Consider the following 26709-nt stretch of genomic DNA (forward strand, 5'->3'; position numbering starts at 1 on the left):
GAACAAATTAATCATGAATTATGACCACACAATACAACCCTGAATCCATAAAGAGTGCAAAAATCAGGCCAACAAGCCACCTCCTCACGTCTCCATAAGACACAACTGACAGAAAGCCATTTCGTCCAACACTCTTATGACAAAAAAAATTGTAAGAATATTAAGATCAATAATCTTTAATTAATTTTGCAAAGAATTCTTACAACTACTGCATTAAATTGAATGTCAATATGATCCCGCCTTTAAAATAGGCAATCTCGTAGAACCTGTCTTTTATTCTACATCTCCTGACGACAGAGGTGTGCAGAGGGTGTTTAATGATCTGATTTTGCTCTTCTCATAGCTTATGGGGTTAGACTGTGTAGGGCTAAACTGTGAGGGACTGATTCAACGGTATTTTGGCCTCCTTTATGTTCAATTAAGTAGACCCCTACTTAGAGGTTTCTCACGACATTCACTGGAGTGAGAGTGTAAACGAGCCAGAAGTCAAGTAGAAAAAGCGAAACATGTAGATGACTTCAACACGGTTTGTATACACTCACTTTATCATTGTCGTGCTGCATCGAAGTCTAACACTTAGATTACAACATTTCAAATTCGGATCTTAAGCAATAATCTATGTACAGAAAGCAATATAATAATAACCAAATGAACACATTTCACCCATCGTTTGACTTAGGCATAACATAATCTTATCTTACATATGCATAGCAGTCATCGGCCCTTTTCGATTTAGAATTTCAGATTTTACTGGGTACGTGGGCAGTAGAGAAGAAACATCTTCCAACCTAAAAAACTACAAATATAGGTCTTTCTTATAAAATGAGCACACATTGGAGCAGTATATCTTCCTGGCAATGTGGAATGCATCTGGTTGGCTGAGAAGAAACCTATTTTTTAAATCTAGAACTGGCTTTTTAATCACTAGATTGGAGCTATACATGACCGATTCATGTTCCAGACAGTGTTGGTCAAGAAGAACACAGAGCTTTAGGATGGATCAAGGCTGCTGCCAACAATATACATATGACAAAGGGAAGGAAAACCAAATAGCATAAGGAGAACGGGAATTCAGAGAAAACCTCTGATACACCACGTGAACATTCCCAGTATATTCAAGGCTGTCCCTCATGTACCCACAGTTAAAGTAACACTTCCAGGGTCTATAATACTCCTGTCCCCTCTGAGCAATGCTTCAACTCTCTGTGCCATGTTCAGATCTTCAAGGTACTACCAACTGAGTCAAGTTCCTACACTCTGAGGCGTTTTGCCAACTGATGCTCTACGTTCCATTCCCTCACCTGTACTATGATCCTTCAATCTCTGATTTGTTCCCACAGTTACGCTCATGTTCACATCCCTGCCCCGTGCAGTATTCATGTGCTAAGTAAAATAAACCAACAATGTTTGCTACATCCCTACAATTTATAACAAACCCATGCACTATTTATTACACCTGCAGTCTCTGCATTCTGTGGAATCTCCTGAGATTTGGTAGGTGCTTAATAGGAACTTACAGCAGAAATGCACACCTACACTATTGACTGCTTTCTTCTGACAAGCACCAAAAGTATGAAACATACATACATAATATGATGCCCAGCATTAGCTGTGTGTTTAGTCAGCGAATATTGAAACAAATGTGGATAAACATACTGCTGTGAACTACAATTACCACGATTAATTTAATAAGACTGGTGCATGTTTTCAATCGTGGAACCGCTTTTGTTTAAAGTCAATAAAACGCCTATGTCTCTGGACACACTTCCTCACTACCCTCTCTGGCACATTCCTGCATTCTAAACTATGACTTTGTTAGATGTACAGACGCCCAATACTCTATGCCACATTTGCCCTTAATATTATTTTTCATTCTACAGGATCTTGTACCAATGCAGCGGGTCCGTCCTGTGCCTAAGCGGAAGCCTGGATGGCATAAGCAGGTGTAGCCGCCTGATTTCTTCATACAGGTACCTGCACCACAGAGGTTCGGGAACACAGCACAGCGATCAATCTCTGCAGGAGACAAAGCTGCAGTTACTGTCTTTTGTGTAAAATAACCAACCTACCAGATGAAACTAGTTACTTACCATTTCTCTAGCATTAGTATATTTTATATAGTCACATGCTTGATTCATCCCATATGTCGGGCTGTGAACGCCCAGTAAATTTAAGTAGCAGCAAACAATGACAAATTGGCCATAAGCCTCAAAGACAGTGTTTAGCAGCACATTTACCTAATGTAAAGCAATCCAAACTTGAGGGGAAAATGCTGAGCTCTCCTACTTCCACTAGAAGCTACCACAGCTCAGATTTCAAAGCACAAGTGTGAGAAGAGCATGTAATAGGACTGAGGCTCTGACTGGGGATCAGGGACGGTTGAATCTGAACATATATGAAAGATACCAACACTACAGAACTGGAATTACAGGTAAGTAACTAATTTTTTTCTTCTGCATTAGATATTTTGTATATCCACATGCTTGAATCAGAACAGCAGGCAGTTTATTACATTATAATAAAGCAAGAAGCATATTTACCTTTATTGAAACATTGTGGAGGACTACCATCCCCACTGCTGATTCAACCACTGCGTTCACAACCAGACAGTAGTGCTTGGTGAAAATGTGTCTGCTGTTCACATGGCTACACAGCAGATAGCTAGGAAAGGTACTGTGGCTTAGAGTGTAGGTTTTGGCATTCGCAATTTAGGTAAAGGCATGTTGGAGTTGCAAATATTTGCAGCATTGATTGTCGAGAAGCTGGAATTTCCTCTGGAGGGAGGAGAAAGACATCAAAGCACCTTCTTCTAGCAAGTCGCCTATTTTGAAAATGCCTATTGAATCCCAGGGGGTGAAACCTTTTAATTTGGTTATTTCTTTCAAGTTTCCACCCATCTATAATGGGGTCTCATGAGTGATTTTTACCCCCATCCAATAGAGGGGTTGGCCTTTTCCCATGGCTGTAAGGTTAATTGAGTAGCTGGTAGGAGAGGACATACCACCATAAAGGTAGCGTTCGTGGGGGTGAAGCTGAAATTGTGTTCTTTCTAGAGCATAAGTAAGGTGGTCTCTATCCATGAATCCCAATCATTGATAGCTATTAGGTAAGATGCCCAATATTCTGCCCGGAGATCTGGGAGGCCAATGCCTCTATTGTAGGGGTTGTGTTGCAATTTGCGAAGCGATATCCTATTCCACAATAATTTTATTAGTTCGCCCTCAGTTCAGGTGAAGATATCGACCGAAAGCCTAACATATGTGTTCTGTAAAGCATATAAAAATTTGGGAAGGACAATCATTTTAAATAACGCTGCTCTTTCCACAAGCATTAAAGGGAGTTTGTTTTCAGCGATTGCCGTCTGCTTGAAAGTCGGTTAGTATTGTCCTGACGTTGCGGGCAATGCATCGTTCAGGATCTGTTGTGGCATAGATTTCCAGGTATTGGAAACCCTGTCTAGTTATTTTAAGCTGTCGGGAGAGATAAGACCAAAGTAAGTACGGTAGCGTTCAAAGGCGCGGAGGACTGCTGGGTTCGTGTCCTGGGGTTGAGAAAGGTATAGTAGGATGTCATCTGCATATAAAGAGATCTTTTCTTCTGGGATACAAGAGCCCTTCAGTCAGAACCCTTTGACCTCAGGATGGGCATGGATCAGACTTGCTAAGGGCTTCAGGGTTAGGGCAAAAAGGTGTGGGGAAAGGTGGCAGCCTTGTCGGGTTACACTCCTAATGGGGAAGGCAGAGGACAGTCTACCATTTACCCTGAGTGTGGCCATCGGTTCTGTGTACAGCAAACTGACCCATTCTCTAAAGCGTGGTCCGAAACCTAAGTGTAGCAGGGTAATGGTCATGAAGTGCCAATGAATTGCATCAAAGGCCTTCTCAGCATTCAATGATATGAAAAGATGGGGGGTTGTGTCTATTTTGAACCATTGATATCCAATTATTTGTCCCTCACTTAAATGGAGCTGAGACCTTGTGTAGACTACAGAAATGTAAATGTTACTATATTGAAGAACATATATCCTGTGCCTTAAATATCGTACTGTTGGACCAACTTTGCTGAACGAAAACCTTCGCTATGCTGTGTCTTAGAGGAAAGGATAACCTTGTTCAAATTAAAGCAGCAGATGAGTGGAAAACTGTTTTCAATACCAAGTGTGGGCATTTCGTGTAACTAGGCGTGCTCTTCAACTTATGCAAAGCTCCAGCTTCAGGAGATGAGTGGAAACTGCTTTTAATACCAAGTACGGGCATTTCTAGTAGCTAGGCATGCTCTTCAGTTTAGGCAATGTCTCTGCTTCATTTCAACACCCGGTCAATGATATCTTCTGCAACATACTAGACACCTTCACTATTATATATTTAGATGATATTCTCATTTTTCACAAACCTTGGAGGAACATACACGGCATGTGAAAGACATTTTGCACAGACTGTGCAATCATTCTCAGTGTGCTAAGCTGGATGAATGCATTTTTGGAACCACATCAGTTACACTTCTAGGTTTTAACTTGTGTGATTAGAGCCTTATCATAGATCCTCATATGCCCTATGGTATGACTGAATGGTTGTTACACCATACTGTAAAAGAGTAACAAAGACTTTTGGGGTTTTCTAATTTTTATAGACACTTCATTGGTAATTATTAAAAAAAGATTGCTTTTTAAACTGCAGACCAGAACAGCAAAATGCCTTTAACCATTTGAAAACTGTGCTTTCACAATAGCGCCTATTTCGAAGTATGCTAATCAAAACTATCCATCCATCGTTGAGACTGATGCTTTGTCATTTCCCTTAGTTGCAATCTTATCCCAGAGAGATTTCATTGTTAAATCATTTCATCCAATCACCTTCTTTTCTCAGATATTAACACCTACTGAGCAGAATTACCCTATGTATGAAAAATAACTGTTTGCCATCAAAGAAGCCTTCTCCCATTGGTGTCATCATCTGGAAAGAGCAGCATACTATGTAACTGTTTTAACAGACCATATAATTTTAGGATTTTTTAAACCAATGAGTTGTTCTAATGCCCATCCAGTACGAGATAGCCTACATACCCAGAGAAAGACACGGCACAGCTGATCTTTTGTCGAGGCAAGACAGAATCAGAAAAAATTGCCACAGATGCACCTTATATCTTGGCTATGCAAAATGATAATATTATTGATTTGAATGTTTTTTTTTTAGAACTCAGTTAAATCTGAGTTAAAGATGTTGAAACAAGATAAATGAATTAAAGAAGATTCTCAGAAGAGGACTTTTTCCTATAGGATAAATGTTTTCTTCCCAATATAGATTTGCGTGAAAAGCTTTGTATTGGTGTTAGGACTCCCCTAATGCAAGACATTTATGTGAAAAGAAAAATGTAGATTTAGTACAGAGTTATTTTTTGTGGCTCTTTTCGAGACAAGATTTTTAACAATATGTTCACCAGTGTCCCACTTAGCGCAAATGAAGAAATACGACCAAAAGCCATCTGTCCTACTGAATCCCCTCCCCACGACAAATCAACCTTGGAAGAAGATGTCAATGGATTTCATAACTGACTTACGATCATCATGAAAATCCACTTCAATTCTGGCTGTTTACTTTTTTTACCCCAAAAAATTCACATTTCATCTATTCACACAAAATACCTACAGCTCCACCATTAGCCATGATATTGTCAGAATACCTAGTTTACCATCTATGATTGTAACTGATAGAAGTACTCAAGCCATCTCTAAATTCTGAAACATGCTGATACATCGATTGGGGACAGTCAATTTGAAAGCAATCAGTCATCATCTCAAGATGGATGGCAACAAAATATCAATCAATCAATATTTGGAACAATATTGCCGCTGAAAAGTGTGAACCAAAACAGACAGTGGGTCACCTGGTTATCCACAGCAGAACTAGCATATAACAATTTGCAGCTCACATCTCTTCGTCATTCGCCATTTTATTGGCCATTTGGCTAACACTCACAATTATTTGCATATGTTTCGCCACAAAACTATGTCCTTTCAGGTGCAGCTTTACTATCTGAAATCTCTAATATAAAAGCTAACACTTGCTTCGTTTTCAAATGGCCAAATCGGATTACAAGTTTTTTCAGATCGCCATAGGCAAATGGTAACTAAATACAAGGAAGGAGATTTAATTTGGTTATCCCCAGGTTCTGGCCAACCCTTCCAAATTCACCCCCTATATGTAGGTCCATTTTCAGTAATCAGATTGGTAGGACAGAAGGCAGTAGCTTTAGCATTCCAAAAAGCTGGAAAGTTAACCGCCTTTCACATCTTCAGAAAAAAGCCTGCGGTATCCAAACAAACAGTTCTCCTTCACAGATTAAAAGATGGATCCTAAGACTTTGAAGATGAAATTCTAATTAATAGCCTAAATAAGTGAAAGGACGATTGCAGTATCAAAAAGCAAGGAAAGGGTATTGGCCTATGGAAATTTCTTTTGGGAACCACAATCCTTTGTTCACACCCTCAGCACAGTGGCTTCCTTCAATAAAAGTACTCTCAGAAAACAGCACCAGCAACAGGGCCCATAATAAGGGTGGGGGTTTTGCTAGGAACCAATAGGGTGTTCGGGAATGAGGATTGCTACAATAAGGCCTGTGGGGTGTTTTCTTATAAGACTGTGCTTGACGGACCTTTGACAGATGGCGCACAGTAAGAAGCAGGCTGCCTGGGTTAAGAGTGGGACTTCTGGGTGATGAAAAGCAGAATAACTAGTTAAACCCATGAATGCTTGAGGGGCCTGTCTGGCATCTTTCTGTGTTGCATCGGCATTTCATTTGCCCATATAGTTCATTCACAATTTCACATCCATTACTTTTGTTATTTTTCCTTTCAGTGATTTCTTGGACACATGACCAAGTCATGTTGACCTTGCTCTTTGGGTTATGATTTGGCTTTGGTGCATTGCTTCCCTGACCAAACACTGGATTGTAGGAACTTACTGGCTCCCTCCACTTGGCTTAGGTTTACTGTGACCTGCTCTTCTGAAGCCGGTAATTATACTTGCTTGTTATTGTATCATTGAGTATGTTTTGTGCCATACACCAGTGGTAAAACCCAGTGTGTGCTCTTTCTGATTATTGAGAAATAGAAATGTTGTTACTGGAGAGCCTCTGTGTATAACAGTTCTGAAACTAGAGATGTAACACCTGAGACAGCTGCTCTAAAGGAGACCTGGGTGTGCTGTGTGTCGTGGTCTCTCGCTCAGTGCCATTGATTTGATTTGATTAAAACTTTATAGAGCGCACGCATGCCCATGGGCGTCATGGCGCTGTACATTCACCTTTCCCTCTGGTATTTGACTTTGTCTGGTCTGTCATCCTCTGAACAGAGAGAACCACATTATGTGTAGTGGTGTGGCTAGTTATCAGAAATTGTCAGACAACACTCACAAAACCCAAGCACACCCCATGCTCTGTGCCCCACAGTGGAAGACCTCCGCGTCATACTAATATCTAGAACCAAGAACAGAGTCAATGCTGCCACCCTACATTGGCAATACCCTTTATTCAGCCATCTGAAATGCCACACCCTCATGATCTTCAGGCATAAACTCAGGTCAGGCTTTTGGCATTCAAAAAATCCCACCATTAACAATGTTCAACATATTGGGCAGCAGATGATCACATTAAGGCAAATGCTTTGTCACTCAATTAAGTGTGTTGTAGAAATTGATGTGCCAGGGCGCTTTCTGAATACAAAGGTTGCCAGAGTCATTTGACTCTACTGAGATACTTGTTTGCGGTCTCCTAGAAGCTGTATAATAGAGGCTGCTGTAGAGGAATGGTAGAAAAACCAAGGAGGTCATTTAGGTTGTATAAAAATATTGAACAGTGGGTTCTCTTCCCCTTCTCTTGCAGTAGACAAGAGAGAGAGAGAGAGGGAGAGAAAGAGAGAGAGAGAGAGAGAGAGAGAGAGAGAGAGAGAGAGAGAGAGAGAGAGAAAGAAAAAGGGTGAGTGAGAAAGAGAGATTCGCCGCTATATGGCTCCTTTTAGATACCTATACCTGTGTTCGTGCTTTAGACGGCCCATTGTGCTCCAAAGGTAATCCGGTGGGAGAATGAGACAAATAAATGCCTTGTGGAGAACTGAGAGTGATTCTCTCACTGTGGATTTATAGCAGATCATTGACTGAAATGTTTGTCACCTGAGAGAGTCATTATAACAGAGTTTTGCTTTCTATAACTTTGTGTCACTAGCGATCAAGGAAACCTAACATATGGCCTTGTTCTGAACAAAATCCCCTACAATGATCCCAGTACTCAGTGACTGTCCATAAAGACTTAGTAGCCACTGATTGACCAATCAGTCAAAGTATGGCAGAGCTCGCACAACCAATTAGAGGATTCCCAGACTCAATTCAACCAACTGAATAATTCACTGATATTGTGTGACCAATCATACCGCTCACTGACTCTGTCCATATATTCGCAACACACTCTGACTGGTTAACTAGTGAGAAATGTTTCCCATTTTGTCCAACAAATTGCAGCAGTCACTGACTGGGTGACCAACACAGCTTTCAACATTCATGCACTGTTTATGAGATTATACTTTAAAGAACTGCATACCTGTGGGTTGAGTGGCAGCATTGATAGGAGGCTTGGACTCAGGAATCCTTCTCAAAGGTGAATGTGGAGTTGGCCTCACCAACACGCTTTTCACTGAGACAGAAGAGGCATTTGGGTAAGCTACTGTAAAGAAACCTTCAACGAGACATTGTGCATTCACAGATCGCTACACTAGAAGCATTAACTGCATTTATTGCCTCCCAAGTACTGTAACTTTTAACATGCCGCTTATTCACTGATTATTGAATCAAGCACTTCATACTCTGTTCGCATAAATTAATGCAATTAATTCTGAGCTATTAATATTATTAGTGTTCTAATAGTGACCACATCAGATATGATTATGTTAGTGGCCACATCACATGAAAGATAATAAGCAGATATCATCTCAGTGCATCAGTCAAGGCTACCAGACACAATGTAAAACATCCATTTGGACTTCCTCTACGTAGGTAATACATAACAGCAATGGCAACAACACCCAAATTAATATTAATTCTTGGCAACTTCATAGGTTTTATCACTCAAATATCATCTTTAAAAATAACATACCCATATATACCAACATTTTCAAAGTAAGAGATTTTGTTTTTTTAAATCAGTAGAATGTACTTTCTTGATTGGCTTGTATTGCAGCAGAAGCAATTTTCATCTGGAGAAACCTAAAATAAAGCCATTTTAGGCTTCAATAATCAGTAGTTTACCATCTGAATCGGGCCTGGCGGAATGTATGCATAACTTTAAAAAAAAAATATTTTTTATTTATTTAACAACCATCCAGAACATCATTTCATAAGCATAATACAGAATAGTACACGTACTTTCATCCACTAGTTCTAAATACACAGGCTGGTCACCCTTCTCTATTCCGCCGCTTTAAATGTTGTAAGGCTTACCTATTCTAACCTCCCCTCATTATTATGGTTCCCTCTTAATGTCCCCTGTATGTTCTCCATGGTCCCCAAATCTTATTCCATTGTTTTGGGCATCCGCTAGCTTTATATGTAACTTTCACACGTCTATATTCAGTTGCAGAGTATGTACTCTGTATCAAACAGTTCACACCAAAAAGCATAAAAAGTGCATTTGTATTAGAAAAACAGTAAACACTCTGCAGTTTTTGTGTTCTTCTTTAATCCTGAATGATTGCCCAGCCCGGTAACCTTCTTGGACCCCGAACACCAATCTAGATCCTCTTCCCATTCCCCCAGGTCTGGTAGTCTGCTCGGCCCCATTTTTTGGCTATGTTCCTTTTCACCACTACTGCTGCAAGTCTAGGCCAAATTATTGTATATTTGGGCCATTTTACCTCGCCTGTCATGCATAGCAGTAGCCATCTAGCTTCCACTCGGTTCTCTGATTCGGTGACTACAGATATAACTTGTGTCACTTCCCTCCAGAAATTGAGAACGAATCTACATTCCCAGAAATTGTGGAAAAAGGATCCCACTTCTCCACACTCCCTCGCACAGTATTCTGAGGTACCATGACCCAATCGGTGCAGTAATGACCTATGTAGATGTAGAATGTAGATGAGACGGAATCTGGCCCTTATCGCTACCTCCATTGGACTTTGTGCTACCTCCTCCCAGTCCTCATCTTCCAGGAGCCCTAGTTCCGTTTCCCAAGTGCTCCTCAGAGAGTCTATTGGATTGGTCGAATTGTACATTATTTTCTTATATGTTAATGAGGTGGTCTTTGTCATCATTCGATCCATTAATAACCTATCTTCCAAAGGTGAATACTCTGGGAGAGTCTTCCCTTTTCTAATATGTCGGCGTAGGGCATGGCCAAGTTGAATATATTTGAATCTTTCTGTGTGTGCCATTTCATATTAAATTTTAAGGTTTTCGAATGTGATCTGTGCCTGTCCCCTCCACATATCTCCTAGATTGTCAATTCCTAACACTTCCCATTTTTTAAACCCATTCAGGGCCCCCACTTCTCTTAATTGGTTGCTGTTCCATAGTGACATTTTCCCCGTCAGCTTTCCCTCCCAGCCTATTTGTTTTGACGCTTCCCGCCAAACCCGCACCACCATCTGCGCGTACGGCAGGAGCGTAAAGACTGGGTCATTGCACTCCGTGATTGCCCAGTCATTTATCACTATTAGCTGCGAGGCCCAGTTATATTTATGGATGTCTGAGACTGCGAGTCCTCCTTCATATTTCCCCCGCTGTAGTTTACTCAAAGCTATCATGGAGCTACCTCCATCCCATGGGAGTTTTCTCAGTTCGCTATCTATTCCTTGAAACACTATTGTGGGTATTTTGCAAAACATATAGTAGTCTGGGTAATTACGAACAAGTTACTTACCTTCGGTAACGATGTATCTGGTAGGAATGTATGACGTTACAACGCATATATTTACAACGCATGCCTTTACAATGCAGTTTTTACATTTACATCGCAACATCCTTTACAACGCATTCTTTTACATCACATGCCATTACATCGCATTTTCAGAAACTACCTTTACAACGCATTCTATTACATCGCATTATACCTTTACAACGCATACTGTTACAATGCATACCATTACATCGTATTTAAGATAAGTGTTGGATAGTATAGGGGTAATAATTACTATTCTAACTCCAGTGAGTGCAACAGTAGGTTAAGTGTTGGATAGTTTAGGGGTAAAAATTACTATTCTAACTCCAGTGAGTGCAACAGTAGGGTAAGTGTTGGATAGTGTAGGGGTAAAAATTACTATTCTAACTCCAGTGCGTGCAACAGTAGGGTAAGTGTTGGATAATGTAAGGGTACTATGCGTTGTAATGGTATGCATTGTAATGACTTGCGATGTAATGCCTGCATTGTAGTGACATGCATTGTAATGACATGCGTTGTAGTGACATGCAATGTAATGGCTGTGTTGTAATGACATGCAATGTAAAGGATGTTGCGATGTAATGACTGCTATGTAAAGGTAGTGCGATGTAATGACTGCGTTGTACAGGTTGTTTCCCATCTGGTAGAGATACAGTGTAGCCGCAGATTTCTTAACTTAGAATATCCTCCAGGTGCCAGTCTGGATCTGTATATTTTTCAGCAGTACCTCTGCGCGCCGGGGGACGGTGCCGCATGGCTCCGCCCTGACGACGTCCACGGATATGACATCAGTGGAGCCAAATAAGTCCCTCCCGCCGCGCTGACGTCAGTTTACTACTGTGAAACTTTTCCGCATTACAACGCTGAGACACTACTAAAACTGTGAGTGTGGGAACAGTGTTCCAAAAAAGATTAAAAATCATTAAAGCAACCATGACAATAAGAATGAAGTGATGAGAAACATCACAATGCATGTCAAAGAAAAACACTTCATACTGTAAAGGACTGAGGGGGGAAAGTATAGAACTTGCCCCTAGAACCAGTCTCGCAAAAGCGAAGAACCATACCCTCCTATGAGGCAAAACAGCAAGGGAAGAGAATGCTATGGTAAACGACAAGCAGTCTGCAACCACATGAATGTTATGGAAATGGACAACAAGACTTTAACAACATGACTGTTACGGCAATTGACAACATTTCTGCAACAGAGAATGTGCAACCATACATACTATATATATGACAAATCGACTTGTAGCACAGTCAAACAAATCCCAAAATAATGGAGAAAAGTATCCGGGGGGAGGAAGGGAAGAAGGGTATGACCAATCTCCAAACTGGAAAAGAACCAGGGTGCAAGAGCGAGGATGGATAAGAGAGCCAGCCACCCAAAGCAAGAATGAGTGGAGAAGCAACAGGTAAAACAGAAGAAAACATCCTGACCTGGGAAGGATGTGAAGTAAACTAACACACATGAAGACAGAAACCACTGGTAGAAAGACCAATGGGTAAGACCCCAACCTGAAAAGGTCCTCACAGAGTGGGGAGGATGGATGGGCGTTAAGGAATCTGCGGCTAGACTGTGTCTCTACCACACACATTGTTACCGAAGGTAAGTAACTTGTTCATCTGATAGAGACATCTAGCCTCAGATTCCTTAACTTAGAATAGATACCAAAGCTATACCCCACTGGAGGAGGATCTTTGACTGAACCCCACTAAGTTCCAAAGAGAACTAATCCGTCAATAAAGATTGACTAAAGCAGGTGGACACAGCAAGTGCAAGCGTGACTGACACTAGACCCCTAAAGTGCTGAAAAGGAGCATAAACAAGGAAAGGCAATGGCACCACAGTCCATCCGAGGGCAGCACAAGACTATCACCATCCAGGAAGGGATGAAGGGAAATCACAGAAACCAGAATGGCCAGTGCATAGTGTAAGAAAATCCATAAGCTTCTGTAAGAAGGATTAGAAGCAGAACTGTGCACAGGATCTAATGGATCTGCAAAAAAGTAAAAGTCCCAGAGTAAGGACATAATACCATGACACAGTCTGAGCATACAAAATGAGCATGCACAACAGTGGATGCCAAAAGTGACAAGTGTAGATATCACACATGTTGAGATATACAAAACCATGACTACAAGGAGATATGTGGATGTGGACAATAGGGATACGCATATGCAGACAGTGTGGACCGTGGGAGCAACACCGCACACATGCAAAATCCCATGAAATGGAGCAGCAACAGCACACATGGGGCAGCAGAAAGACACAGAACATATCACCAGGTAGTCATACTGACCAGCCATACACAAGGGTATATAGGTCAAAGAATACCGGCAGAAGCCGGACCCAAACAGAGGGCTCGCTCTCAAGAAAGAGAGGGAGACAGAGAGAGAGAGAAAGAGAATCTGGGGTAAGAAACCCAAGATACTGCAACAGGGAAAAGCCCTGTACATGTACTCTTACTGTTAGTATGCATAGACGATATGTATAAATATACATACATACATACCTACATACATTATATATATATTTTCTACTGCCGGTCGCCAATAGATAGTTATAGTTAGGACCGTGTTTCCATAGGAAATCTGAAAATTCTATTTTGAATAACTTTGGCGCCGGTTGACGAATCCTCGCGAAATTTTCAAAACTAATGGTGCGCTCCGCTCAGCTCCTACCCTGAAAGTCTGGGGGTGATTCGTCAAGCGGGGGCTGAGAAAAAAGGGGGGTCCCAAAACACGTTTTCCCCATGCATTTTCCCATAGGACCTTTAGTCGAAGGTACAGCCCGAACGGCTGAACAGAATTACTTGAAATTTGGCAAAGAGGTAGTCCTCAGGTCAGGCATGTGCCTTTTGTATATATGGAGTCAATCTGTTCAGTATTTCCTGAGAAAATTGCAGTTAAAAGTACATAAATATCTATAGCCGCGCACCGTGCGCGCATGGGGCGCGCACCCTAACGTGCGCGAGCGTATTTCTGATTGGTGGTTACATGTCAGTCAACGTTCGAATCGGTCGAAATCAGGAAGTGTCGTCCGCCATTTTGTTTGTTTTGGGTGCGACAGTGAAAAAGAGAGGTGGCGAACGTGAAAAGGGGGCAGGGTAGAGAGTTCCTGACCCCCTAGCCTTTGTCAGGGGGTCCCTAAAGGACCCCGAAGGGTGAAAAAAACATTTTTTTTTTAAATCGTGGGGTGCGCGCACGGTGCGCGCACGGTGCGCAACCTTAAAAAAAATATATAATAATACATACATAACTTAGCATTTAAAAAACCGTACAAATTCACTTAAAAAACCATAGGTTTCACACACGTTATAATTAGGAATTAGCATTTAAAAAACCTTGCAAATTCACTTAAAAAACCATAGGTTTCACACATGTTATAGTTAGGTGGACATTTCACTCGTAAAAAAAACAATGATATTCCCCCGTTATAGTTAGTTGAGATAACTATAACTCGCGCGACCGCCACTCTATCACAAGGATGATGTCATCAGTGATGTCATGAGTGATGCCACTGACCATGTCATGAGTGATGTAATATGTGACGTCATGAGCAGAGGATTGCGGGCGCGCGAGTTATAGTTATCTCAACTAACTATAACGGGGGAATTTCATTGGTTTTTTACGAGTGAAATGTCCACCTAACTATAACATGTGTGAAACCTATGTTTTTTTAAGTGAATATATATAAATATATATATATATATATATATACCAGTAGCGGCTCGTGGAGGGAGTTCGGTGGGGCAGTGAGGCGGGGCGAGGGAGGGGCATGGTGGGGAAATGTAAACACCGGAATATGGATGAACGGAGGTAAGTACACATTTAAATAAGTAAAACGAATTTCGTTGCGCGCGCTGCATCGCAGTTTGTGATGCAGCACGTGCAAAGGAATTCGTTTTATTTATTTAAATGTGTACTTACCTCCGTTCATCCATATTCCGGTGTTTACATTTCCCTACCCTGCCCCTCCCCCGCCCGCCTCACTGCCCCACCGTCACTCCCTCCACGGACCGCTACTGATATATACAGATACCAAATACGGCAGCCCGCACAATAGGTACCTACGGCACCGATGTGAACAATAGCAGGACATAACATATGTCAAAACACAGTAAATTACATACATATATATTCAGAAACATGTATATATATCCATATTCAGACACTGTATAATTCACCATGAGCATCTCGAAACAGAGAGACTTCCAAGGATAACATCGGCAGAGACTAGGAGCAGAGGGACTTGAGCCCCTGTGTGGCAAAGAGCAGAGGAAAGACCAAGGACATAAGGGCTTCCCAACACCAGAGATTGAAGTAGCAGACAATACCACAAAGATTAGAATGCAGCCAAAGTTGTGGCGTAAGATGGATCAGCAGGCACCCAGTGCTTGTGAACATACCTAGTGTGTAGCCACATACCGTGCCAGAACTGAAATCGGATAGAAACTGTCCCGGAAGTGGAACAGAAAAACATACTCACAAGAGTCACTGGCTGATGGCTGAGACAGCTAACATAGGCAACAGAGGGCGAAAACACATCAAAACGCTTGAGAGACAGCCAAAGGCAAAAAAATGAAGAGGCACACATGCCGGGACGAGCCTGTCATGGCGTAAACCCAATAATACTCTGGTGAAGTCTGCATCCTCAGAGGCAGGAGAGAACTACGGACTAACCGTAAAAGACAAGCATGTAAGCACCAATGGAGAGCTACGCCACCACGCAATCTCCAAAGAGAACTACATTACCCATGTTGGTTGTACCAGAGGAGAAGTCCCACAACAGTAGGAAGAGCAGAAGAAGCAAAAACCATATCGCGAGAAGCCCACAGCATGAACTATTGGAAAATTCCCCAGAGGGAAATAAGATAACAATCCTAAGAGGACCTCGCAGGATGCTCAGGATGGACCTACACCATCCAGGCAGAACTGTTCCTGGAACATTATACACACACCACCCAGGAAGAACATTTCCTGTGGTAAGGCAGAATGGCAATATAATAACAAAAGAATACCCCACATAGGCTATGTCACATCCCAATTAAAGCAAGGGAACACCTATTGAGACTAGCTCTTAGGCAGAGGAGATGAAAATGATGGCAGAAACAACTGTATAGCTGTACGGTAGGTCTGGGAAATAGTGTGAACCCAGAGACGGAAACCAGTGACAATACTGCAACCAATGCAAACAAGACCGCAACAATGGCCTTAAAACAATGACAATTACGGGAAGCTAAACCTGAGACGCTGGACCGCTGAGTCCACATGACTGTCAAAAAGAAGGGCCCCATCAAAAGGCAAATCTCGGAAACGCTCCTGAACATTTTCAGGAAAACCGCCATCTTGCAGCCAAGCATAGCGACGCAGAGCAACTGACCTGGCCATAGCCCGACCCACCGAGTCAGTGGTGTCCATGGCTGATTGATTCAAAAATGTTGCCAGCTCACGACCATCTTAGAATACCCGAGTCAGGTCAGCCCGAGGGCGTTCCGGAAGAGAGGGAAGGAGGTGCTCAACTGAGTCCCAGATGGTGAAAGTAGCCGTGCAAACACGCAGGACGTGTTCAAGGAATGAAGGCCCGAGTTAGTAGGAGGGAGTAGTGGGGGAGAGGACGATGGCAGCGAAGCTGAAGCTGCCTGGACAACAAGCCCTTGAGCCCTGGGGTCTAAGGACAGACAGACAGGGTCATCAGGAGCTGGGCGATGATGATGTGCGACATTCCACAGGGTCCCCCGAGTGGGGCCTCGTCCAGGTCCCCAGAAGAATGTCATACAACAATGTCCCAAATGGCAGCAAGGGCTCAACATCCACATTTCCCTGGTGGAGAAGATCTAACAAGGGATCGCAAGGTAGAGAGACTGAGGGAGGCTGGAACTATAAAATGTCAGCAGCTTTGCGAACAACTTGCGCAAACGCTGCATTAGCTTCCGTTGCCATTCACGATGGCGACAGCTGATCATAATTAGGGGACGGTTGCAGGCTAACACATCCACCAAAAGCCAAAGGCTCTGTAGCCCGAGGATGCCCAAGGGCCTGACCACGTGAGGCCGCCGACCGCCATGATTTTTTCTTGCGCTTACCTAAGGAAGACGAGCAACATCCTCAGGAACGACTCTGAGACCAGTCCCGAACAGGAGCCCCAGCTCGAAACGGAGACCGGCAACTCTTAGACATCAGGGCGGACAACAATTTCATCCTACGTTCCCACAGGGACTTCGGCTTCAGCTTCCGATAGGCGTTGCACTCCGTGGAGTCGTGGTGCTCACCCAAGCACCACAAACAGATCGCGTGCGGATTCGTCGCTGACATCTGCCACATACAGGTCTCACACGATTTGTAGCCGGAAGACATCGCACCCTGTTCCCAGACGCGAAAAGGCGCCAGTATGGCCAAAAAACTCAAACAGGCCAGAGGAACCGCTTCTCCTGGCGCGGAAAAGGAGAAAACTGACGTCACCGCGCCGGGAGGGACTTATATGCCTTCACTGATGTCATATTCGTGGATGATGTCAGGACGGAGCCTTGCGACGCCGTCCCCCAGCGCGCAGAGGTACTGCTGAAAAATGTTAGGATCCAGACTGGCGCCTGGAGGATATTCTAAGTTAAGGAATCTGCGGCTAGATGCCTCTATCAGATATCATTTTAAAAAGCACCGCTCTTCCCATCAGGAATACCGGTAGCTTCCTCCAATGCTCCACATCGTTCTTTAGTCGCTGTTTTTGGGGATATAAATGATGTGCTAGTAAGTCCTCCTCTCCCGTGGCTATCTGCATACCCAGGTAAGTAAACTTGGTTTTGACTACTACTGGTGTTGTATCCATCAATTTCTGGGGAACATCTCCCTTTAAAGGGAAGATGAGGATTTGTCCCAGTTTATTGTGTAGCCCGAGTAACTGCTGAGTAATTGAAATGTATGTAGTACACTATGCACTGACCATACGGGTTACCCAAATACAGCAATATATCATCAGCATAGAGGTATATTCTATCCTCCCAGTTTACCTCCTCCCTGTATGCCCGACATTATTGGATAGTGGCGGACCCAGGCTGCGAAGGGCTCTAGTGCTACGGCAAAGATCATTGGCGAGAGTGGGCAACACAGTCTCGTGCCCTTTCTAAGTGGGAAGGGGCAGGACACCTCTCCATTTACTCTCACTCTAGCCTGTGGGTTTTGATACAGAATTTTTACCCAGGCATAAAAGCTGGGTCCGAATCCCAATCTATTCAGCATTGCAAACATAAACTGCCATTCTATACTATCACATGCCATTCGCGCGTCTAGGGAAAGTAGCACCGCCTCTTCAGTCTGTGTCGTTCTTGTCCAGTCTAGGACCCCAAACAGCCTCTCAAGATTAAGCCTGATGGGGCATGAACCCCAATTGGTCAGGATGAACCAGTGTGGAGATCACCATCCACAGTCTAGTTGCCAGTGCCTTTGCTAGCACTTTTGCTTCGGTGTTTATCAATGATACCGACCTGTATGATCCACACTTGACCGGGGATTTACCTTTTTTGGGAATTACCACTATTATGGCCGTACGCTGGTCTAATGGAAGTTCCCCTTTTTCCCTAGATTCTTGAAACATATTTAACAAATGGGGGCTATTTTACTTGCTACACTCTTGTATAGTTTCACTGGAAACACATTTGGACCAGACGCTTTCCCTGACAGCAGGATTGCAAGTGCGTTCACTATCTCTTCCACTGTGAGGTTGTCCTTTAGTGTCTGTCTATCCTCTGCTGATAGTGTGGGAAGGTTAATTTCTTGCAGCAGTTCAGTGCAGTCCGCTGCTGAGCGCTACGAGGAGGAGGCATAGAGCGTTTCGTAATATTGGGCAAAGGCCTCTGCTATTTCTTTTCCCGACTGGTGTACTTCTCCACCAGGGGTATGTATTTCCAGAACCCAGCCTCTGTCTCTATGTTCTAGCTATGCGATCATTTTATTGGCGTTATCTCCTACGTCATATAATTTCCTCTGGGTTCCTAGTGTTTGTGCTCTCGCTTTTTGTTCCCCCAAATCTTTAAATTCATGCCTCTTAAGTTGAAGTTGTAGCGACTTATACCCATCCAGGTCTCTATTTTCCCAAGTGTCTATATCAAGTCGGCTTATTTCATCCTTGAGGTCTTCCAGCTCTCTAGCCTGTTCTTTTTTATGAATGCCTATTTGTGCTCGGGTGAAGCCTCTAATCACAGTCTTGTACGCCTCCCACAGAGTGGAGACTGACTCCACCGATCCATCATTCTCCTGGAAGTATTGCGTGGTGCTCTCCTATATTTCTATATTTTCCCCACAAATTCCTTATTCTTTAAGTACCATGGATCCAATCTAATGTGCATAACTTTACGTGTATTTGTAAATAGCACATTCACCCTAAGGGGTATCTTGGTGCTACAGTAACATTTGTTTAATGTTACCAAACTTAGTGATTGGGATGGTTGTACTGGAAATTGAACTCGACTTTGAATTGGCAATTCAACCATTATCCTCCAAACATCAGCACCTGAGTTCTCAAAACATACACAGTGTCGTTGTGAATACACTCTTTTCTAATTTGGTATATGTATGATCATCATCATTAGGCTTTATTTCGATATGACAAATATCTTAAAAAGCAGTACAAGACATAAGAACAATAAAACAATAAAAGGAACCAATACATAGAAAATAACCATACAATTCATACTACGCATGGCCCCAATAAGTTAGATACAATTATTTTAAAAAGCGAATTAAACAAGATACGAAAGCCTAACTGATCTAATGCGCCAAGCCCATCCTAGGAACTTGGCTAAACCGCAAGCAAAGAGAGGCCGAGGGTCGTTTTTCAGTATACGTAGGGCCTCCTCGTGATATCTTATTCCAAGTTCTCTACAGAGTGGTTTAAGCCATCTGTTACGGGGAGCTACGTAGGCCGGACATACAAAGAACAAATGCGGGACTGACTCTATCCTGTCTTCACAGAACGGACAAGAAGAAATTGTTTGGGCCGGGGCCTTCCATCTAGAGGTTAGATCCCCGACGGGGAGTAGTCCTATCCTAAATTGGAAGTACAAAGCCCTGTCCCTACGCTTTGTAATAATATCCAGATATGGTTCACCAAAGGGCATGTCTTTTACCAAAAGGAAATCCAAGGTGGTCCTGCACAAGTTGGCATTTCTACTCCTGCCATCAGCTACCCAACTCCAGTATATTTTCTTCAGGACGGACTTTGGGGGAGCAGTTCTATTGTCCCAGGCATCGCCAAGGCCCAAGTTGATGAGAAGACGCTTGACTTCCCTTAACCAATGGATCTTGGACCAGCCGGGTGACCCCAACACATCGGTTAGGCCATCTGCGTAGCTAGACATTTCTGGAACTCTCCAAATTCTCGCCCATAAAAGAAGGGGGCGAAGCCTAGCCTGATCACTAATTGATCGAGTACCCATGTCTAAGAGCAGTGGGAGGGTTGGGGTACTATAGGGGAGCCCCATTAAATCTTTGAGGAATTTACTCTCTGAGCGGGATGACTGATCAGCCTTGTGTACCCCCCAGAGTTCGGCCCCATATAGTGCTGCATTAACACCCCTTGCCCTGTAGATATCTAGTAAGGGTGCAATAGGTTTTAGGGATGATGCACGTTGTTCCTTAAGAAGGACGCCCACCACCCTCTTGTGAGTCAGCAACATCTTTTGGAGGTGGCATTTCCAACTCATCGAATCACAGAGGCGAATGCCAAGGTAGTCGAACTCGGTGACCCTCTCGAGGGAGACAGAATCTAGGGTCGGTGAATTGGCTAACTTTTTCGGTGGGTTAAGAACCAGGTACTTAGTTTTCTCTGTATTAATAACTAACCCCCTTGCATCACAGAAGGATTTGAAGTTAGTTAGCAGGCTCTGCAGGCCGACCGGTGTTTTAGAGATCAGGAGGGTATCATCTGCAAATAGGAGGGTAGGTATTCTACTGCCAGCCAGGGAAGGTGCGTCTGCTGGAACTTTCAGCAGATGCTCCACCACTCCATTTACATACAATGAAAACAGAGTGGGGGCTAGGACACATCCCTGGCGTACCCCTCTATTTACAGGTATTCGAGCTGTTTTTTGTCCCTGATTACCCCACCTGATCTGTGCAAAGTTATCGGCATGCAATTTTACCAAAAGGTTTAGAAGGTATGGTGGGATGCCCAAGTCATTAAGCACACTCCAAAGTTGGCTGCGTGGGACCAGGTCAAAGGCAGTCCGCAGATCTATAAAGGCAAGATACAGGCTGCCTTTGCCCAGTGCAACCACTTTCCAGTACAGCATCAAAAGACGGAAAGATTGCTCTATCGTCCCCATACCTGATCAAAATCCGGCCTGAAAGTCAGAGAGAATGCCTTTTTCCTCGACCCAGTGTAGTATCCTACCCAGAACCACTTTTCCCGCCACTTTCTGCGAGGAGACTAAAAGGCTTATGGGTCGGTAATTAGCTGGGTCGGTCCGGCTCCCTTTTTTGAAAATTGGAACGACTTCAGCGCCTTTCCATGAGTCCGGGAAAGTTGCGCCATCAAAACTAGCGTTCAATAGGGCAGCAATGAGTTTTCCCCACTCCACCGGATTGATGCATAGCAAATCCCCTGGTATGCCATCCGGGCCTGCTGCTTTGTTGGGGACTAGACATTTAATCGCCCCTATCACTTCCTTAGCTGTGAACAGGTGCTCATCGTTAGGTTCACAGGATACTGAGGGATACTGTTCTGGGAAACTTGGCCCCATACCCGGGACCACTGTATAGAGCTGAGAAAAGTGGTTGAACCACGCGCCCTCTGGTATATTACATGTAATTAATGAGTCCACGGGTTTATCCCTAGCTCTTAGTAGGTCCCAAAAACCCTTCGAGTCCTTCCTTAGGCTAGCGGCCTTCAGGTCGTACCAAAACTGGTTCTCCCATTCTGCCTTAGCCTTGTTTATAACCCTCCTTTGATTGCCCCTTGCGACACTGATCAGGGCTCTATTCTTGGATTTCACCGCCTTAATTAGTTCCCTTTTAGCGTCTTGACAAGCAAGTGAGAACCACCCAGCATTACCCTTCGTGCCACCTCTTTTGTTAAGCTTTTTCCCCGCATTGTGGGCTAGAAACAATTCGCCTAAGGCGCACGTGGTTTGGGCAAACAGTGTAGAGACCTCCTGCGCACTGATAGAGGGAGAGTCTAAACGTGGAGGGATATTTGCCATTATAGAATTTATCTCCAAGATCTTTCCTTCTTTACCAACGATATTATTCCATTTCAGGCGCCTTCCACAATTAGAGGGACACACTTCGTGTGTAGTTCTCCACACGTGTGGAATTAGGGATGGGGAATGTCCCAGCCACAGAGGGGACAAGGACAGGGACAGCGGGTTGTGGTCACTGTCAATGTACGGCAAGACCGCCATGTCCAGCAAGTGAGGCCACAAACAATAGTTCAGCAGAATGTAGTCTGTTGAGCGTGTGGGCCCCCAATTGGTCTGAATTAGACCTACCATTGGTTGCTCTGAGGCAATGCTCCAAACAAAGGGCATTAAGATCGATGGCACTTTGATTCCATCTCCTGATTGGCGTGAATTGCAGCGATGGAATACCTCTCCTAACGTCATCATCTCTATTGCCCAACACATCGTCCACAGCAAGGGGTTCAAACGTGCAGTTAAGGTCCCCGGCTAACATAACAAAGGAATCAGCTTTAATATTTCTTAGTTCCTCGTCAATGCCAGTTGATGGCAAAGTGAACGAACCGCCCCGTGCACCTCTGACATAGATGTTAAAAATTTCGAGCACTCTCCCTCCACATGGTCCTCTCACTGTTAGTCTCTGGAGATCAGGAGACTTCATAGCTATAGATTTAATGGAGTACCGCAAGGAGATGCTTACCCAGATTATCAACCCTCCCGAGGGACGCCCCTTCCCTCCACTTGGACGTATGGCGGGGACAAAGTAGGTGGTGTAACCCATCTTGTGTTGTGGTTCCAGGCACCAAGTTTTCTGGAACAAGCAAATCCCAAACGATTCTATCAAAACATTCCAATCTGGTATGCCTATATTTCGAGCAAGGCCGGCTATATTCCAACTAACTACCTTCAATGGGACACTAACACCCCCTTCCTGCCCCATTGCTAATTCTCTTGCAAGAGGGGCACTGGCGGAGGTTATAGCCACCTCGGTGATTGACAACGCCACAGCCTCCATAGATAGAATGTCCCCCTCCAGTGACTCCCTACTAGGCAGAGACGGCTTGAGTGCTTCGGAGCAGGCCAACAATGTTTGCCCCCTAGAGGTAGTAGGTAAGAAAAGGGTACTAATGGGGGACCCCCCCGACTCCACTCCAAATGTTAGGCTATCACTTGGTGTCTCCCCATGTACCTCGACATGCATCTCCCGTGTTGGGCAGATTGCATGTCAATAACTTTGCAAAAACCGACTGCGCGGCTGGCATGGGGTATTACCAAGTAAACTAGGTTGGGAGAGACTTCCGCAAGTCTGCCCGCCGCCTCTAGCCTCCCACATAAGGGGTCCAACTGGCCTCCCTGACAAGTTCGGGGGATTGAAATAACTAAGGTCGCGGATGCCAATTGGTCCCCCGCTGACTATTAGACTATGCTCCCTCACGGGCCCACTGCATGCATAGCTAGCCACCCTTGGATCCTCAAAATTTACTATAATACAATCCCCACTTATATTTTTTTGCTTAGTGCCAATCCAGCCAACTCTCCTTACGTGGATGATCCGTCCCAAAGTTTGGGCAAGGGCCTGTTTTCTTTAAGCCAGAAAAGAGTTTTATTGAGCAAATCGTCGAATGTCTCACGCTTGCCCGGGCTAAGCACAGGCACCCCAGTCAAAACAGCCACGTAGGGCTGGCAGGCAGGGGGAAGATTAACATTATGAGCCCTATCACCCCTTAATCCCTCACCTGTCTGCTGTACGTGGGCCTTTACGGGCTTAGCTAATTTAGGTGTTGGGGTCTCATATGGGGTAGGGGCTATGGGCATGGCGACTGGGATAATAGGGTTTACATTACCAGGGATGCCGGAAACTGTGGGACATGCCATCTTTTTATTTGGGATGTTGTTAACAGCCTTAGGGGTCTTTGATTTATCTGCAGGTTTAATTGCTGACGGCCCTAATTTCCCCCCAACCCTGCAGCCATGACAGTAGGGTGCGGGACGCTATCAAGCACTTCAGATGCAACTGGTATGGTGGCTGCAGTAGTGGTAGTGCATTGTATAGCTATAGGTGGCTCCCTGTTGTCAATTCCCCCCCCCTGGGCCATCCTCCCTAATTCTTAACTGCAATTTGATAAATGATTTTAAGGAGAAAAAATTGTCCAGGGTTGTCTGCTCCAATTTGTCTACCCGCTCTGAGAGCCCCCTTAATTGGTCTAACACCGGGAGGAGTAGGGATTTCATCATTTTCTCCAAGTTTGCAGGGAGTAAGGAATCCAGGGGTAGAGGCACTGGGAGACCACCAGACAATACTTCACAGCCACTGACCGCTGGCCCTCCCAATGTGCCCTCCCCCTCCTCTCCCTGCAGCAAGCAGGGATCCCGCCCCACTGTCTTATGTGGGCCACCCGTCCTAACGCCAGCCCACCTAGGTCTCTTAAGGTCTTTGGACAGTCTACTTTTCCGTGGGGTGGGCAATCTTTTTCTTTTAATGGGAACTGAATGTATTTCCGCCTGCACCACTAGGGCCGGTGAAGGGGGCAATATTAAGTGGGTAGGGGTATTAACCAAGGGCAACAAAGAAGTGGCTGCCTCGTTAGCCATGGGAACTGGGGCCATATTGTTTTCTACTTGGAGTGCCGAGGCTGCCAAAATTTCCAGACCATCTATGCTAGCTCCCAGGGCCGCCACCCGAGGGTGGTCCAATGGAGAAGGGCCAGGGACAAAGGGCTCCTGTGATCGCTCTGGGGAGGGCACCAAGGCTATCGAGCCCAACGACGATCGTCTAGAACCAGAGGGCCCTCGTGATAGTCTGCGCTCAGCCATGCCAATTTCTTTATCAATCACATTGGCCACACGGGTAATAAACCGATCCATGGTGCCAACCATACCCCCCTCGTGCCCCTCCCCACCCCCTCCGCCCCTCCTCAGGCTTTTGCCTGAGCGGGTTGACATCACTACGACAAACCCAGCCCAGATGAGGTACCAAAACCCCTAGCACTAGCCTGAGACAGCTGGGGACCAGTGATAATAATACGAAATATTTACTGATGACAGGAGACGGGATAACAGGGGGGTGGCCCTGCCCTGCCACCTCCTGCCCCGGACGGCCACAGACGGTCCCGCCCTTGTCCCGGGCTTCTCCCGGCGCCGCCCGCGCGTGTCCCGCGACGCGGGGGCTCATATGTATGACAATTTAACTAAGCAACAGTGTCTAATTTAGTAGGCTGGGCTGCACACAGGAGGGTTTCTTACAGGTAGTGAAGAGCTTGTTGGAAAAGCCTGATTTAGACATAGACTCTAATACGATTGTTAATAATTACAAAGCAGTCAATCTACTGAACATAGACCTAAGCCCTGCAATGTATTTGCTTGGAACCCAGCTTGCCATCCATACAAGTGAAAGTTACTTAACTGACCACACTTCAACATTAAGATCAAAGGTACCACAGAATATGGAGGACATATGCCGGAGCCATGCACATTTAAATATCATTCAATGCTAACACTTTTCAGACGCTAAACAATACATGATTCATTTGGCCATAAGATTAGAAACAATTCATTTAAATTGATAAATGTATGTATCCTCTTGAACATAGGTGCCAATTTATATGCTGACGGACAGGGAACTTGCAACGGTGACGGAGGATCCCCCCAGCCAATACAGTGGTCTGCCCACCCAATTTATTTGCAACGTACCATAAGTTTGGCTGTAATGGTGAATATTCTGTTACTGCCATAGCCAAACTTCTCCAACTGCCTGATGGAGTACTGGCTGTCGGAAAATTGGCTATATATCTACCCACCCAATTAGGATGGGCAGACATATACCTGTTTTTTTACTGTTCGTCACCACCAGGCAAGGTACAGTAAAATACAAAAAATGCCCCCCTTGCCATCGGAGATGACTCCCATGGCGGAGAAGGGGGGCATTATGTTTTTTATTTTCTGCGAAAAGCATTGATAGGAACTGCTGTGACAGAGCCTACTTGGGGGTCTTCTATAAAATAGGCAGGCAGCCTCTCCGTCAGGACGACAGAGCAATTTACTCTGTTGCTCTGGTGGAGAAGCAGGCCGTCTGCGTATAATTAAATTTGGCAATATTCCTTGTCATCCTAACCTGGGCACAGACACATTGATTCAGTGAGATCTGCTGGTTAAGCTGGGAGTCAGGTGTTGACTCAAAGGAATGGTCCAAACATTTAGCTTCTCAGAGAAATCATTTATCTAGAGATTAATGTGAGTTTGGTGTCTGTGTAAGCTCACATATGTACAGAATATCAAGTCTGTCATAGTGAGGTCAATAACCAGACAGAGTTTGAAGGAAAGTACAGCTAGAAACTCCCCAGGTTTTCAAGTGTGAGCTCACCCTTTGAACTGGCCAGTAGGATGTTCGCCGCCTTAAAAATCCACATAAAATATGCCCAGGGTGGAAAGGCTGTCCCTATCGTGGATTTACTGTCTCAGTCTAGCAACTGCCCCACAAATTAACCCAATAGTATAATTACAACTGAATATAACATTCTTATCCAACACAACCAAAAAGTGCCTCAAATGGTTGTAATGAGGCACCAGAGGCACTCAAAACTCACACAACCTTCTACAGGACATATCAGGCAGA

The 26709-nt window shown here is 44.3% G+C and overlaps 1 protein-coding gene across 1 annotated transcript in view; it reads right to left on the bottom strand.

Moving 5' to 3' along the window:
- The window catches only part of LTBP2 (latent transforming growth factor beta binding protein 2), a 1878832-nt gene that overhangs the window by 610437 nt on the left and 1241686 nt on the right, over positions 1-26709 (bottom strand). The window contains exons 13-14 of the mRNA XM_085626762.1: positions 8590-8682; positions 1891-2016 (exon numbers count right to left, since the gene is read on the bottom strand). Coding sequence (XP_085482888.1) covers positions 1891-2016; positions 8590-8682 — 219 coding nt within the window. The remainder of the gene's footprint in view (positions 1-1890; positions 2017-8589; positions 8683-26709) is intronic.

The sequence above is a fragment of the Triturus cristatus genome, chromosome 9 (genome assembly GCF_964204655.1).
Source record: "Triturus cristatus chromosome 9, aTriCri1.1, whole genome shotgun sequence".
Taxonomy (NCBI): Eukaryota; Metazoa; Chordata; class Amphibia; order Caudata; family Salamandridae; genus Triturus; species Triturus cristatus.